Source organism: Anabrus simplex, chromosome 9 (genome assembly GCF_040414725.1).
Source record: "Anabrus simplex isolate iqAnaSimp1 chromosome 9, ASM4041472v1, whole genome shotgun sequence".
Classification (NCBI taxonomy): Eukaryota; Metazoa; Arthropoda; class Insecta; order Orthoptera; family Tettigoniidae; genus Anabrus; species Anabrus simplex.
In genome coordinates, this window is record NC_090273.1 from 120,690,124 (window position 1) to 120,706,297 (window position 16,174).

Sequence of the window (16,174 nt, forward strand, 5' to 3'; positions counted from 1 at the left end):
TATGTCCAAGTATGATCAAACATATATAGGTATATATATATAAATATTTTTTTTTTATGTTCATTGGTATATCAGCCTAGGTAGCAATTGAAAGCTACACATGTGAAACATTGCTTACTCCATCTACGTTATTAATGATACAGTTACAAAAATGAAATAATGTTAGGATGAGACACCAAAAAGAAGCATTCTTTAAATACAAGGCCGAACAAACCTTTTAATAATTACGTACATATGTAGGACATAATATTATGTAATTATTCAAGATCTTGATAAAAGTTAATAACAAGTTAGAATTTGATATTTAAGGAGAATTTGAGAGTCCTATTCTCAGATAATTTCATGTTAGTTCATTCTTAATATAACAGTTCATTAATTTTGAAGTAGCCAAAGGAATCATAGAATTATTTTTATGGTAGTTTAGTGGACTGATCATTTTAATTCTTTTATATATGAGACTGAGGAGATATAGGAGGTAATCCATGTCAGGTCAGGAGAGCTTCCTGAAATAATATAATTCCCCAGAGAAATTGAGGAAGATAATTCTGGAGTGGAGCTGGGGGGCGATATATATGCCAAAATGAAAAAAAATAAAAAATAAAATCGTGGGAAATTAAAGAAAACTATATTACGTTGAAACTGATATGTTTTACTACATTTTGACAATTTCAAGGTATCATTTAGGTTAAAAGAAAGATAATGATATAGAACAGTGTAGTACAGTCCTGCTCATTGAGACACAGAAGTGCAACAAATGTACAGTTTTCGGGAAGGATATAGGTGCCATGCGAAATGTCTTTAGAAAGTGATACAAGTGTGAGGAGCACGGAGCACGATATCGACAATGAATATTATTGCACTGAACGGCATTTATTAAAGAACGTATTATATTATGCAACTGATGACAAATCTATGAGACAGCGAAGTAGGTCTAATATTGTTCATTCATAACATTTCTTACACAAAGGTTCCTTCAAATATGCCTGGGTGTTGGACAACTGAAGGCTGAGCGTGAATGTGGTATTATAATCGATATTGCTCTGTGGAAGTTCGAAACTAGTAAATATTATGTTACAATTATTGTCGCTCCTGGACACAGAGATTTCATCAAGAACGTGATTACGGATACTTCGTAGGCTGACGGTGCTGCACTGATTGTAGCAGTTGGTATGGGTGAATTCGAAACTTGTATCTCGAAGAACGGTCAAACCCGTGAATATGCTCTGTTTGCTTTCACCCTGGGTGTCAAGCAGCTGATTGTAGATGTTAACAAAAATGGTCTCTACTAAGCCCCCTTACAGAGAGGCTCGTTTTGAGGAAATCAAGAAGGAAGTAAGCAACTATTTTAAGAAGATTGGTTACAACCCAGCTGCCGTGGCTTTCGTGACAATTTCTGGCTGGCACTTGTATCACTCCCTACAAAAATGCCGTTGGACTTGTATCAGGCTTTATCCTTCGGAAAGAGTTTGAACTACAAAAGGGAGGTTGGTTCAACTTACATCCTTTTCCATATTATTGGCAACGGCACATAGATCAATTTTAGTGAAAAAACCGCATTTTTCATTTTATGGCATTTGTACCGTTTCCCGATTCCACTCCACAATTGATTATCAGAATAGACGAGACCGTGGATGTTAAAAAAAAAAAATACTAATAATGTGAATGAAATGTAAACCAATAATGAGAGTAATATCTTCAAGTCAATATTTTTATTTTTTTTATTTTTGATGAGATACCTGCATGTACATAAGAATCATTTAAATAACAGCTTATTAATACAAAAATAATTTTTGAATAAAATTAGTATTTAAGAATTTAACTTATTAATATTATTTATAGGATATAAGAATAATTTAAGTTAATTTCATATGGAAATAATGGAATTTAAGATTGATCGTATTTTGAATTATTGACCTGTTAGTCAGGCAAACATGATGGATATATTCGAGGTGCGTATCTCAGTCGAATTCACGTTAAAAAAGGAAAATACAACATTTTAGTTTGAAATAGGATAATCCCTGAGTTGTGTGGCATAGCTAGCTGGAGATTTTCTTGAACGCCGGCGTGTTGTTGATTGGAAGAGAGACTGACATCACAGTGAAGAGTAAGTCGGTTCACTACTTTACTCAACGAACTATGTGTGTTTAAGTTGTTCTTAACAATGTTGATAGTCTCCGTGATCGGGATATTCGAATACATATCTTTCTCATCAAAGCTATGGATAGTATTAAATTGCGATAAAATTAAATTTTTTGTCCTATCACAAAAATCTATGGTATTGCGGAGACTTGTATCTACATTAAATCTGTAATGTTTCTTTAAAAACATGTGTACAAATTTGGCCGTTTTATATGTAGGACTGTTTCAGAAATTTAATGTAGATACAAGTCTCCGCAATACCATAGATTTTTGTGATAGGACAAAAAATTTAATTTTATCGCAATATAATACTATCCATAGCTTTGATGTGAAAGATATATATTCGAATATCCTGATCACGGAGACTATCAGCATTGTTAAGAACAACTTAAACACACATAGTTCATTGAGTAAAGTAGAAATTGATGAATTCATCAACTTATTAAAGTTCATATTAGAAAACAACTTTTTTACTTTCAACAACAACGTGTACAAACAAGTTAATGGGTTGGCCATGGGATCACCAGCGTCTGGTATCCTTGCAGATATATTTATGGACCATATGGAATCTAATAAAATAGTCAGTAAAATAAAAGGATTAGACTTATGGTTAAGGTTTGTTGATGACGCGTTCGCTATCATTAACGAACAAGAACTCAAGCCAAACGAACTGTTAGACCAATTAAATAACCTTGATAAACATATAATGTTTACAATCGAGTCGGAAGATAATAAAAGTCTAAACTACCTAGACGTAACATTAACTAGAGTCAATAAAAACCTGATTTACCAAGTATTCAGAAAACCTACACACACAGATGTTGTTATTAGGAAAGACTCGAACCACCCAGGAGAACATAACAAAGCGGCATTTTACAGCTTCATCAATAGAGGAGTAAGAATACCATTAAACAGTAATGATTTTAATAAAGAGATAAACATTATACAAGATATTGCCAAAAGAAACGGTTACCCCAGAAGCTATGCCAATAGGATAAAGAGTAAGATCGTGAACAGACCTAACACTCGACTTGTAAATAAGGAAGAAAAAAAAGAAATTCACTACATTCACTAACATTAATAAACAATCATACAGTTTGGTTAAACTATTTAGGAAACACAATATCCATGCATCCTTTAGGACAGATAATAATAATAATAATAATAATAATAATAATTTATTGTTCAATTCGAATAGCGTAAACACCAACAGTAGGTTCAGTAAGTCAGGAGTATACAAACTGTCATGCCAAGATTGCGGGAAAAAATATGTCGGACAGTCAGGTAGAAGTGTGGCGGTACGGTATAGAGAGCATGTCAATGCACGAAAACATTCTAGATACTCTGCAATGTGTGAACACATGCATGAAAGCAACCCTCATTTCACAAATATTGAACGTGATATGACTTTATTACATTCATTAAGCAAAGGCAAACAAATGAATGCCCTAGAGAAATTAGAAATATACAAATTGCAAAAATTTGATAATGAGAACAGCCTAAATGAACACATTGCAGAAGACAATCAGTTGTTTAAATTGGTAACCCAATACCCTAGTAAGAGGCCAAATGATGTCGAGCGTGTAAGGGGGGAAGTATGACTGTTGTATCAGGGGCGGTTCCTTCCACCCCTCTTTCCATCCACCACGCAACCCAATGTAATTCCGTAACCAGTTGCCATACAACATCAGGTGCCTTCACATCTATCTAACACATGCATGCCACACGTAATATTTACATCATCACACTGGTAAGGTTTAATATTTTTACCCCGTTGTATTCTCAGTTGTTCATGTCGGAGCCTTTTTGTTAATTTCTATTTCATTTCCTTTTTATAGACCATTTTAACCTATTTTCAACCTGGCTGCATAATACATCTATCAACTGAAGATAATGGCAGGACTCCCAAGTTTTAACGCAACTTCATTTATTCTTGTACAAATCCAATTGAACTACGCAAGATAGTATTACAATTCCCAGGACACCGTAAATTCACATCATTATACGACGTTGTGTCCAATATTTTAATTTAAATAGACATCATTTAACACCCATTAACGGTGGATATCGGCAGGACTTCAAGTTTTAATGCAATTTCATTCATTCCTAACTCAACTTTTTTGAACTACGCAAGGCAACTTCAAGGACACTGTGAATTCATATCATCACAAGATGTTGTATTTAATTAGACATTACTATATTGTGTTTTTAATTTGTACTTGACAAAATGGGATTTTAATTCTATGTTTGTACTATCCCAATTTTTAAGTGTTACATTGTAATACTCATTGTTTTGAATTTTTAATGGGAGCCCCCCTATTTTAGTCAAGTCTTATTGTATACTGAATTTTAATCTACTAGCTGAGGAAGAGAATGCATAATATTCTCGAAACATGTACTAGATGTTAAGGTGAAAGGTAAATTAATAAATAGTATTTACTGTTACTAAGTCAATACGGATCCAATCCCGACCATCATGGTCAAGATTATTAATAATGGATATATATATATATTTTTTTTAGTTGTACGTACAGTGAAGGTAGTAGGCAATGTGGTGTGCTACATGTTGATGCTTGTATGCTGTAGATAGTGTAGCATCAGGTTGTTCTGCAACATCTACCGGTTTAAGATAACTCTCTAAATCAGCGTAAATAAGGAATGGTACTCGTTCTTTTCATTTAAAAGCATCAAACTGCATTATTTTATCCGTTTCAGTGGGCAAAATCAGAGTAGCTAGATGGAACTGTGTGCAAGACACCATGTGCTGCTCCAGTTTGGTCTGAGAATGAAAATGGGACAAACAACATTCGCACACATGTATATGATGTTTATGGATAGATACTTGTGTAGGAATAAGATGAGATATGTTTTTAATCCATGCGAAGTGGTAAGCACTCGTGTTATTTTCACTCGTCTGAAGCAAAAGTAAGTTAATGTGTTGCGTTGGATGATGATGTGGAGTAATATAGATAGGCACTAGTGTGAAAGAGCTTTTTCTTTCCACATACCCACTACACAGAACCCAATCACCATTGTCGTACTGAGCACCATAAACGTTAAGACATAAGACTATTTTGTTGTTCGAACAGAGCTAAATGTTGAAGTTCCATTGGCATTAGTACCCCTTGTTAATTTAATACTGTTCTGTAGTGTGGATAGCAGCGCACTCGTTCTACATGTTTTTTCGTAGGATAAAATGCACTCATAATAGACCAAGCGAAACTGCCTGGAGTAACTGCCTGTAATTCAAATCAGGTATTGGATGGTGGTAAGTAGCCAGACTCTCTAAGAAGACCAATGACTTTGGGTGGATGAGCCCTTTGGGTGGGGCTGATGGCCTCCTCAGTGCTGGAAATGACTGGAAGCAGTCAAGCTCTTTTTTTTTTTTTTTTTTTTTTTTTATGTATTCTTTTTTGTCCTGATGGCAAAAGATTCGGAAGAGGAACGTTCACTATTCAGTTCCCAATGGTCGTGGTTGTGGGGGTCACGCCAGGCGGACTGGCTTTGAAGATGCATCTCACAATCAGCAATATTTTGAATTTGTGGCAGTCCATTGCAGTCCCAGTGTTCAACCCTGTATGTCTCATTTCATGTGTGCCGCAGGATTTGCCTCCGAGATCGTAGCATGTTGGTCTCTCTCCGGCAAGTTGGAATCCACCTTAACAAATTCATGCCAAGTGGCACTTTTTCCTGCATATCTTCCCTCATTCTTTGATTGAAGTTCAATGGTGATGGGATAAGGATAGTAGGACTAGGTTTTGGCTGGGAGCATCTAGTCTTACGTCTAGTCTTACGAGTTGTCTTTCTGAGATCTGTGACTTCTTAGGAATTCGGTCCTGCATCTGTCTGGGCAAGACTGTTTAGGAGTACCGCTGCCCACCCCACATGGGACAGGCCCTAGAAAATGTCTGCCAAACATTGGTAGTCGCACTTTTTGCTTGCCTAAGTGGCTGCGCTCAGTGGGTCACCCCACTTGCGGTCAGAAAACTAATCAGTTGATTACAATTTAAACATGGGAAATCAGAACATCCCTGCATATAAGAAATCACTTCTTTGTTTGGATGCCACATCCTTAGCTGTCGTGTAACTAACTAGCTGCAGGTAATTGAATTCATAGTGCTCGTATGAGCTGTTTTAGGACATATCTTCATCTGTATCTCCCGAGTTAATTGACATTGCCTCATACAGTGTATCCTGTTACACAAGTTAATTGACGACTATGAATTCTAATGAAAATTCTGGTGGTATGGATTATACACAGAAAGAAGCAATCCTACTTTATGTTTGAATTAATTTTTCTTAAATATAAAGTTGATAGTCTAGATGTACTGAAAAGGTTAAATAATTTATTTTAAAGAAACATTTTAATATTGAAAAATTGTCAAGTCAGTACCGAACCCATTATGATTTGTCACGTGGTAAGTTTGAATTATCAGTCATTATAAGAATTTCATCCTCCTGAATCGAACAAACTTGAAATATTTGATGAATCTAGTTGGACTTAAGATTTAGAAATACAACACTTAAGTTCAGGGAGGCAAAGCAAAAGATTTGCATTTACACGCCATCTCTTCCTGGGGCGTCCCAGAGATCTCTTCCCACCGGGGCAGTAGTTTGACTGCTTTGGGGATCCTGCTTCTGTCCATCCTGTTTAGGTGTTCTAGCCAATTTCTCTGGTATTCATAGATGTATTCCAATAAAGGTCTGCTTTTAAGGTCATTCAGCACATCTGTATTTCTTTTGTGTTCCCACTTAGCGACTCCTGCTGTTCGCTGCATGTATTTCATTTCAGAAGTAGTTATTCTTCTCTCATCGCATCTCCTCAGGGTCCACTCTTCACTTCCATAGCAAAGTACAGATCTTGCCATAGTTTTGTAGATTCTTGTACGGGTGTGTTTTTGAACTAATGATGGTCTAAGAACTTTATTGATGATTCTCAGACTTCTGTTGAATTTGGAGATTTTCTCGGGTATGTCCATTTCTTCAAAGAAAGACAGTTTGTTGCCGAGGTATTTAAAATCATTTACTCTTTCCAAAATGTTGTTATTTAAGCAGATCTTGCCTCTTACTGGTTCCTTGCCACAGAAAGCCATTATCTTAGTTTTCTCGGGATATTTCCATTGAGTACTTTTCTGAGACTAGGTTTAGGTTATACATTGAACACTGTAAATCATCTTCTGAGGTGGCGATCACCACTAAGTCATCTGCGAATAATATTGTGTCCAGCTGTAGATTTCTGTTAATTGCTCAATTAATCAGTTGGTGAAACTGCTTCCTTCCGCTCTAATGTAGCTAGCACCTGAATGATCGACACACATTCCATTCTAAATTTCTTTCTTTTTTAAATTTGTAGCAGTTACAATTGCTTCTCTAAAAAATTCAACTTGTTCTCTTGGTAATGCGAAACTCAAGTGATGCCTGTATTTGGTCCACTATCGTCAACCAGTTACAATAAACCAACACTAGTGCTCCTGTGTGGAAGTGCAATTGTATTTTGAATATGTGATATTGGTTTGTTCTTAGAGACTTCAGAATTCAGGCACTTCTCATTGGCCCACTCCATCTGCTGCAAGACCAATTTTTGTTCACTGCAGTGGCTTGCACATTGTGTTACAGAACATTCTTGAAGTATGATGCATGCATAGCTTGCAAGATATCTGAAGTGACTACAGTAACAGTTACTAGTTACACTAGTGTGCGTGTGTCTTTCGGAAATAAGATAATGCGTTTCAATATTCTTTTGTTCGGTAGGATTTATTCTTTTCATTCTATATATTTTAATTGTGCTTGTTAAACCCGTTCCTACCTTATGAATAGATCAATCTTATACCACTCTAGAATCCTTCCAGGGGTCGCAGTGAAATGGGGATGGCAGCCACTGAATCCCAGCAGAGTCTGATATTGCTTTCACTTATTTTTGTCAGTCTCATCTTGTTCATAACTAATATACTACTACTTGTTTTCAGAGGTGCTGAGGCTTGGATAGGGGAAGGTAGAACTAGATTTCCTTGCTACGTTGAGTGCACAGGAGAGTTCTCCCTGACAACACTACAGGTAAATACAAACATTTTTCATGTCCTGTTCACTGTATTTCTTGATTAATTAGCTGTACGAAGACTGCTGTATTTTCTTCTCTACAACATTTTTCCAATATTTGATGTAATTGTCTTTATTCCTTTGTCGAAAAATACATTTTCCATTTTATAGTTGTCTATAAAATGGTGCATCTCGCATGTAACTCTTTAAAAATGAATTATAATTTTCACTTTGAAAATTGAATTTGTGATGAATTTTGCCAGGTCATGAAATAGTTAAATTTCCTATATGTGACCTGTTGCTTAGAAAGGGACCTAAAGTCGGCTTTTTAATGTTTGAGAATTTTGTGGTTCTAAATTTGGCATAAGATAACTGAGCATTTCAGAAAAGAGATCATGCGTCTAGATGATATTAATTATTGACTGTTGCTATTAAGAAAACTGCATTTGTCTCAAAATACTAATTTTTATACCAATTGTACAAAATGTTCATGTCATCGAGTGGCAAAGACCCGAACTGTTGCTTAACCTAACTCTTAAGGAGGCAGAATTTAACCCTTAGCCCTCCTTTTCTTCTGAACACTGCTGCCTCTCCAGTTCCATTTAAGAATCTGCTTGCAGAGGGATAACAGAGAGCACAAACATATTGACAGCATATTTATAAAAATCAGCGAAAGTAAACACAAAATAAATATAATACAAGTACAATACAGTATTCAGGTGGAATTTTTAGCATTTTCAAACCTAAAATTATCTCAGACAGTCACTTTTTGTCTGTAATAGTGCATTGTGTGAAACTTCCCAAAACACTCGCCGGGATGTAATCCAGGCTTTTTTCTGCAGGTATTGCTGAAAAAACCACTCTCGCATCGTAATTTAGGCTTACTGTTCATTGCCACATTTAGGATTACGCCTAAAAATGCTTTGAATTCAGAAAAAGTAACATCTATCCACGACCCCCTAATAGACTCACGTGTGAGGGGCGTAACCTTTTGAATGTTTACACTAGCATACCGGTTAGTCTCGCGCACAATTTCCGACAATAACTCGTCAGTCAAAGGTAATAATTGGAAAAAGTCAAGTTCATTCAACCATGCGGTTGTTTATAACCTGACGTACCTGTGAATGAGCTTTTGAAATCCAAGTCAGTGTCGCGGTATTTCCTCCATCCATCAGAAGAGGTACCAGCATTGCCATTCATCATAATTTTCTCATTATCGGGATTTTTATCACTCAACTCACCAACACAATCTCATTCCGCAATATCTTTCTCTCCATTTAATTGAAAATCACTCCCCCTATCGCTGGAATCAACGTTACTTTCACCTAAAAGTCTGGCGATTTCTTTCTCACGCTGCACGAACGACGCCATGTTGCTAAGCAATGTTTGTTTACAAACTCACATGGTCTGCAAAGAATCTGCACAAAGCCTGATTTCAGAGAGATTATAGCTATACATGGCTTCAAATTTTCGTCGAATATTTGCACTACCTTACTGTACATGTAATTCATGCACGCGTAATCCGACAAAGGAGTTATATACGGAAGAATGTCATGTCGGGCATTGCTCGACATAGGACCTATGCGGGATATTCTCGTTGTCGGGCATGGCCCGCCGCGTGAGTGCTAAGGGTTAATATATTAAATCCCATAACAAGTTGCCCGTGAGCGGAATTTTAACACTATGAGCCAGGACGGGTCAAGATAGTATCCCTACCCTGTGCCGGCGTGATTTAAACTGTCAGGCAAAAAAATCACAGTTTTTGCAGTATAAATAAACAAATTTATATACATATTCTAGAAAAAGTGGACTGTCACATTAAATCAATTCAAAAATGCGTACATTCAGCATTGGAACTAAAATCAGGCTACAATATTGGTACCTTCTGTTTTCCTTGTTCACGCACTTGAATTTCTAATTCACTCAGACAAGTTTGATAGTTTTCAGTCACTGAACAACAGAATTACACATTGTTATTCCCAGTACCTACCTTTGGTATGACAACACTCAAAACATTTTTCCTATACAAAGACCTACGTCATATTTACGGCAATATACGGTCGTCATTTTCTTCACAGCATGGTCGGTGTTGTGTTTGGACTTGTCAGAGCAAACCTTGCACGTATGCTGCGAGTGTCCTTCCTTCTTCACGCCCACTGCAGTTATTCTGCGTGGAAAGTAATCACTACCTTCTAACCTTCTCGCAGATGATGCTTGTGATTCTTCAGTAATTTAAGCAGCAGCAATACACACCAAATCATCTGCCAAATGTTAACAAAATTTTGATAGGGGAAGAATAAACGGGCCTATTCACAGGAGCAATTTCGTGTTTCCATTGTGTTCCCGTGCTTCTCACCTCCCTTCGTCTTTTTGCGACTGAGCATTTTAGAAAAGAGATCATGCTTCTAGATGATATTAATTATTGACTGTTGCTATTCTTCTGGTGATCCTGAGGAGCTTGTAGATTTTAATTTTCTTCATACAGATCAGAATACAAATCGTTTACACGTTTCGTAATAATCTGTTCACTTAACTGTGGGCTGTATGCACTTGTACTACTAGGTTTGGGATCCATATCTCAATATACAATATAAATCGACTACTTGAGAGATGATTGCAGACTGCTGACTCACTAGACTTTCATTTTAAATCTGTGAAGTCATATAATCCTTCATTAGAACTTGTACGCATAAATTTGAGCTTATCGAACCAGAGCATGTGAGGAGTATGTATGTCAGCAATTAGGTAAGATCTAGCTGAGAGCACATGGCTACGAAACTTGGTCCCAAGGTTGCACCACCTATCACTATCGATCAATAACACCACCTATCAATGGTAAAGGAAGTCGACAACACGTTAAAACGAAAACTAATTCGATAACATGAATAGCTTTCGAATGACTGAATTTCAAATTTCGTGGTAATAGTATTACTAACAGCGGCACTCAGGTGCACGTCGCGTGGTAGTAATATTACTACCGCCGGGCGCATAGTATTAATATATTAAGTGGTCAGAGATCCAGCATCACCAGCGGATGTAGTAATAAAAAAACTCAACAGGTGGCAGTAAACGACACTTATAGGTCTGGCTGAAAGGGGAATCCTCGAATATCTCCCTGCTATACAGTTAAGAAATGTGTTCCACCTATCAATACTTATTTAATATAAATGGATTTACATTAATACCGGTTTCGGCCTTCCACGGCCATCATCAGCTAGTACATTATTATATTACAGTCATTAGACAATATCACAAAGATGTTGTTATGTTTAGATCATCCGGATGTCTAATGGGGATGAAAATAAAATATATATTGTAGTAGTGTTTTGTCTGTGTGGGGTTAAAATATCTATGTTCAATGTGGTAATGAAGGCTACAGTAAACTAAAACCTATCGAGTGTACATTGGACATACTGAGTACATTAATAAACATATTAAAATACATAAAGCACAGTATAAAACACGTAGTAAGCACATTAAAATATGGTACATGTATATTAAAGCACTCGTTAAAATTTGAGAGTTCGTGTTGCGTGGAGTTCCTTCTTCAATCTTCTTTATAGTTCTTGTGCTTCTATATCTATGTTAATTTAGTTGCATAAAGTGATCTTCGAGAATATTCAATGGCCGATATATGTCATATTGATTCGTGGTGAAAACCCTTGTCGTGAAAATTTTTAAGTACTGTGTATTTCAACCGTTGATATACTTCATTAAGTTTTATGACAGACTGCATGTCTTGAGTTTAAATTTTGATTAAAGGAGCTGTTGGTGGAGACACCTCTCTCTTGCCTGTATTCGTGTTGTAGTTATTATTGTTGTTGTGGAGGTTGTGTAGCGTTATGTTTGGAAGCTTGCTGTGTTGGCTCTTTGTATTGAATAGGTGGATATTAAAAAAAATAACACTTGTAACATACTTTGTATTTACGTACATTTCAATACGGACCTAACATGAGAATTTAACGTGTAATGTAAAAGCCAACCAGGCCTGTTATATGCTAAACAAATTTCTCAACCTGAAGGTTAAGGTTAGCAGTTTAAGTATCCTCTTTTTACGACTTGTAAGAACAATCAGGATCCTGATTTTTCACCATACAGGTTTGAGTTTGAGGCTGACGATGCCCTTAATATGGGTGAAACATGTCCCTTAACATTTTATAATAATATTTAATTCGAAAAAAGATCTCTTTGTGGTCCCTTTTCGCGCAACGGGTCACATGGTGAACCTTTAAGTCATCATCATCAATAATGTCCCACTCCAGTGCCCGGGTGTGGTTAACAAGCCTCCTCCACTCCTTTCTGTCCTTCCACTTTTCTTGCTCCATTACTTCCACCACATCCAATCCAGCTTCTCTAATGTCCTTCCAAATCTGATCCATCCACCCTCTTCTTGGTCTTCCAACTGGTCTATTTCCCTTATCTTCTCTTTCCAATTCCCTTCTTGCTACTCGTTCCTTGCATGATTGTATACTAAAATTGCCAAGCCTATCTCCATCAAAGGAAGAGTGTTGGATAAATTTTCATAATTTCTTAACTATTAAAATCAGCCACTTGATTTTTCAAATATATATATTTTTTGCTGCTGCCCAATATCCTGTTCTCTCTTTTAGTATTCCAGAAATCTTAATATAATTAGTGACAAGTAAGTTTAAAAAAAAAACACACTTTTTCTTCTGAAATGTATTTTCCTGTTTGTTTTTCGTTATTTATATGCTCACCAGCATATCAGGCTCGACTCAACTCAATATAATTTTATGTCCAATTAATTCTACAGAATATGATGAACATAAATCTTGGCATATCTTCTTACAAGCACCTAATAACTGTGATACTTCTTCAATTAAATCAACGTAATTAAATTAATAACCTTGTAACACAGCTTTTTACCAGTACCCAGTCAGTAATTATTATGCATATTGAATGTATTTTTGTCACTGCAATGAAAGAAAAAATAAAGGAGACAAATATTTCCTATTTCTTCTAACAGTTCCTGTTATATAAGTACCGAGAAGGTAGAGATGGTGCAAAAGTGGTACAGACGTGAATAGTCAACATGGTAATCATCCAGCATCCAAAATTTGATCCCCCAGCGGTGATGTTTGTTGGGCAGGTACTGGAGAACTCTGGTTTTAATTTTAGTTCCTACAAGAGACTCATCAATGCTAATCTGATCTGATGTATAGTGGTGCCTAAATACCCTGTTGGCATGCTCCACTAATGGTTGATACTTTGTACAGGGATCTCATATCCTGTTTCTTCTGGCCCTGGCAATCCCTCATTGTTGACAAGATGAAAGAAACGCAGCAAGTGGGAGAACCTATGTTTAGTAAACATTTTAGGGAACCATGGATTGAACTGAGAAGGCAATGTAGACCAGTAAGATGCAATGGTTGATTTTCTGTTGATACCCATGTTAAGAAGACATGCAATAAATCCTTTCATTTCAGACATCGTGTTCCTAACCTGATTCTTTAGAGATGCGGGAAGATTATCTCTCATACTTGTGATGAATTGCTGGGCATATCGATTAGATTGTCACCATAAGAGAAAGAATAAAATATTTGAAAAACAAAGTGATGTAGGCTATTGGAAGAGACTCAGGAGGTGGCATGTGTTTGGGCCCAGATAATTCATGAAACTGAGATAGGAGGGGGAGAGAATTTTCAGGTGACAGAATCTCCCTGTAGTCTTCATCATCATCACTGTCAGATATACTGTGAGCATTTATTAGGGTTATGTCTGGAGCACTATTATCACTATCTACAAAATCCAAATCACTCTTGGCTATAAAGTCACTGTCATTGTCTAAAGCATCTAAATAATCCAAGACTTCGGAATTATTTAGCCTAGAACTTGGCCGAGCCATTTAAAAAAAATAGGCCTACTCCAGGCACGAAAATCTAATTACACGAAATGTTAAACTAAAATAGGCTTGGGAACACCGATAACTGTTGAATATAAACAAAATATTACAAACGATAAATTACTATTAAAATGGAAACAATATAATGAAGGAAAACATGTATTTTGAAGCTTAAATAAGACTATGCTTGCAAGCAGCACACTTCAGTTTGCCATGCGGTAACATACACGGTTTGATAACTTCCTTTGTTTCAAAGCCCACCTCTGTAGCATAACGGTTAGTGTTACTAGCTGCCGTCCTCGGGGGCCCAGGTTCGATTCCCAGTTGTGCCAGAAATTTAAGAATGGCAGGAGGGCTGGTATGTGGTTGAAATGGTATATGCAGTTCACCTCCATTGGGTGTGTGCCTGTAAAGAGCTGCACCACCTCGGGATGAGGACACGAGTTTACTATTTGTTTCAAACAGATGAGCTTAGTGTCTCTATCTCTCGAGAAAAGTGTAAACTAAATCCAAAAGCTACTATTGCTGTCTTTTTCTGACATCTGGGAGTCCATTAAGGTACTAATACAGCCATACGAACATACAGCCGATAGATCGGGTCGCTGAGCGTATAAGAGTTAAAACCTTACGACACTATAAACAACTTCACACTTAAGTGGAACATCTGCCTTCCTCTTTTGTTCCTCATTTAAAATCATCTTTTGAGCCTTGAATCAACTTGAAGTTTTATGCTGCCCCTCACAAGAGATACAACTTAACTTCCTTTCCTTATCCATATTGGTTGTTAATAATTCATCAGCAGTGATCGACTCGTTGGCTGAACGGTCAGCGTACTGGCCTTCGGTTCAGAGGGTCCCGGGTTCGATTCCCGGCCGGGTCGGGGATTTTAACCTTAATTGGTCAATTCCAATGGCACGGGGGCTGGGTGTATGTGCTGTCTTCATCATCATTTCATCCTTATCACGACGCGCAGGTCACCGACGGGTGTCGAATAGAAAGACCTGCACCTGGCGAGCCGAACTTGTCTTCGGACACTCCCGGCACTAAAAGCCATACGCCATTTCATTTCATTTGCTTGCTGACAAATTGATAAAAAAAATTGACTTTTGGGGATATTATTGAAATCAAAACCTGAAACTGCTAAGTTAATCCATTCCTCAGCTCCTCATTTTTCAGGAACTTCATTAGGTTATCTGACTTACCTTTTGAATCACCTGTGTGCTTAAAATTAGAGCTCCGCTGCCAAACTGTGAGGAGTTCTTCTAGAATACCGGACTCTTCTAAAGGATATAACATAGCCTGCACATTTATCTGTGGCAACACCCAATACTTCAGATGATCGTATCTTAGACTCTAAATTATCATATAAATTACGCGCTGAACTTGGGTTACTTGTAATGGCACCATTTTTCAAAATAAAAATTACAATTCCCTCACATACATCATCAGTTCCTCTTTTCCAGCTGACCCCGGTGCTGGGAAAACATGGTTCCTCTCCACTTGGTCCTCTCTCTCCACCATTCCTCATCCAACACTTTGTTCCAATCCAGGTTCACCGAGCTCGATAGCTGCAGTCGCTTAAGTGCGGTCAGTATCCAGTATTCGGGAGATAGCGGGTTCGAACCCCACTGTTGGCAGCCCTGAAGATGGTTTTCTGTGGTTTCCCATTTTCACACCAGGCAAATGCTGGGGTGTATCTTAATTAAGGCCACGGCCGCTTCCTTCCCAGTCCTAGCCCTTTCCTGTCCCATCCTCGCCATAGCCAATAGCCAGTAGCAGTCCAGGTTCCATTGTCCTATGCTGTTCTTCAATATCCATCCATCCTAATCTTGGTCTTCTTCGTACTCTCTTCCCTGTAATTTATCTTTCCGGTGCTAGTCTTGGCAGTCTTTCTTCTTTTATCCGCTTGACATGTCCACCTCACCTGAATTGTTCTGTTCCAGTTTGTCATTTAGTTTTTGCACATTTAGCTCTTTTCATATGTCTTCATTTCTCACACTATCCCTCCTTGTCCTCTGTACCACACTTCTTGGGAATTTGATTTCAGATGCCTGTACTCTACTCTCCTCTCTCTTGAGAGTCATTTTTCAGGTTTCTGCTGCAAATGTCATAATAGGTAAGTAATATCCCATGTGC

The 16,174-nt window shown here is 37.3% G+C and overlaps 1 protein-coding gene across 1 annotated transcript in view; it reads left to right on the forward strand.

The window, feature by feature from the left end:
* Positions 1-16,174, forward strand: part of LOC136880928 (E3 ubiquitin-protein ligase RNF216) — a 162,309-nt gene that overhangs the window by 107,342 nt on the left and 38,793 nt on the right. The window contains exon 6 of the mRNA XM_067153457.2: positions 8,106-8,193. Within this exon, the coding sequence (XP_067009558.2) occupies positions 8,106-8,193 (88 nt within the window). The remainder of the gene's footprint in view (positions 1-8,105; positions 8,194-16,174) is intronic.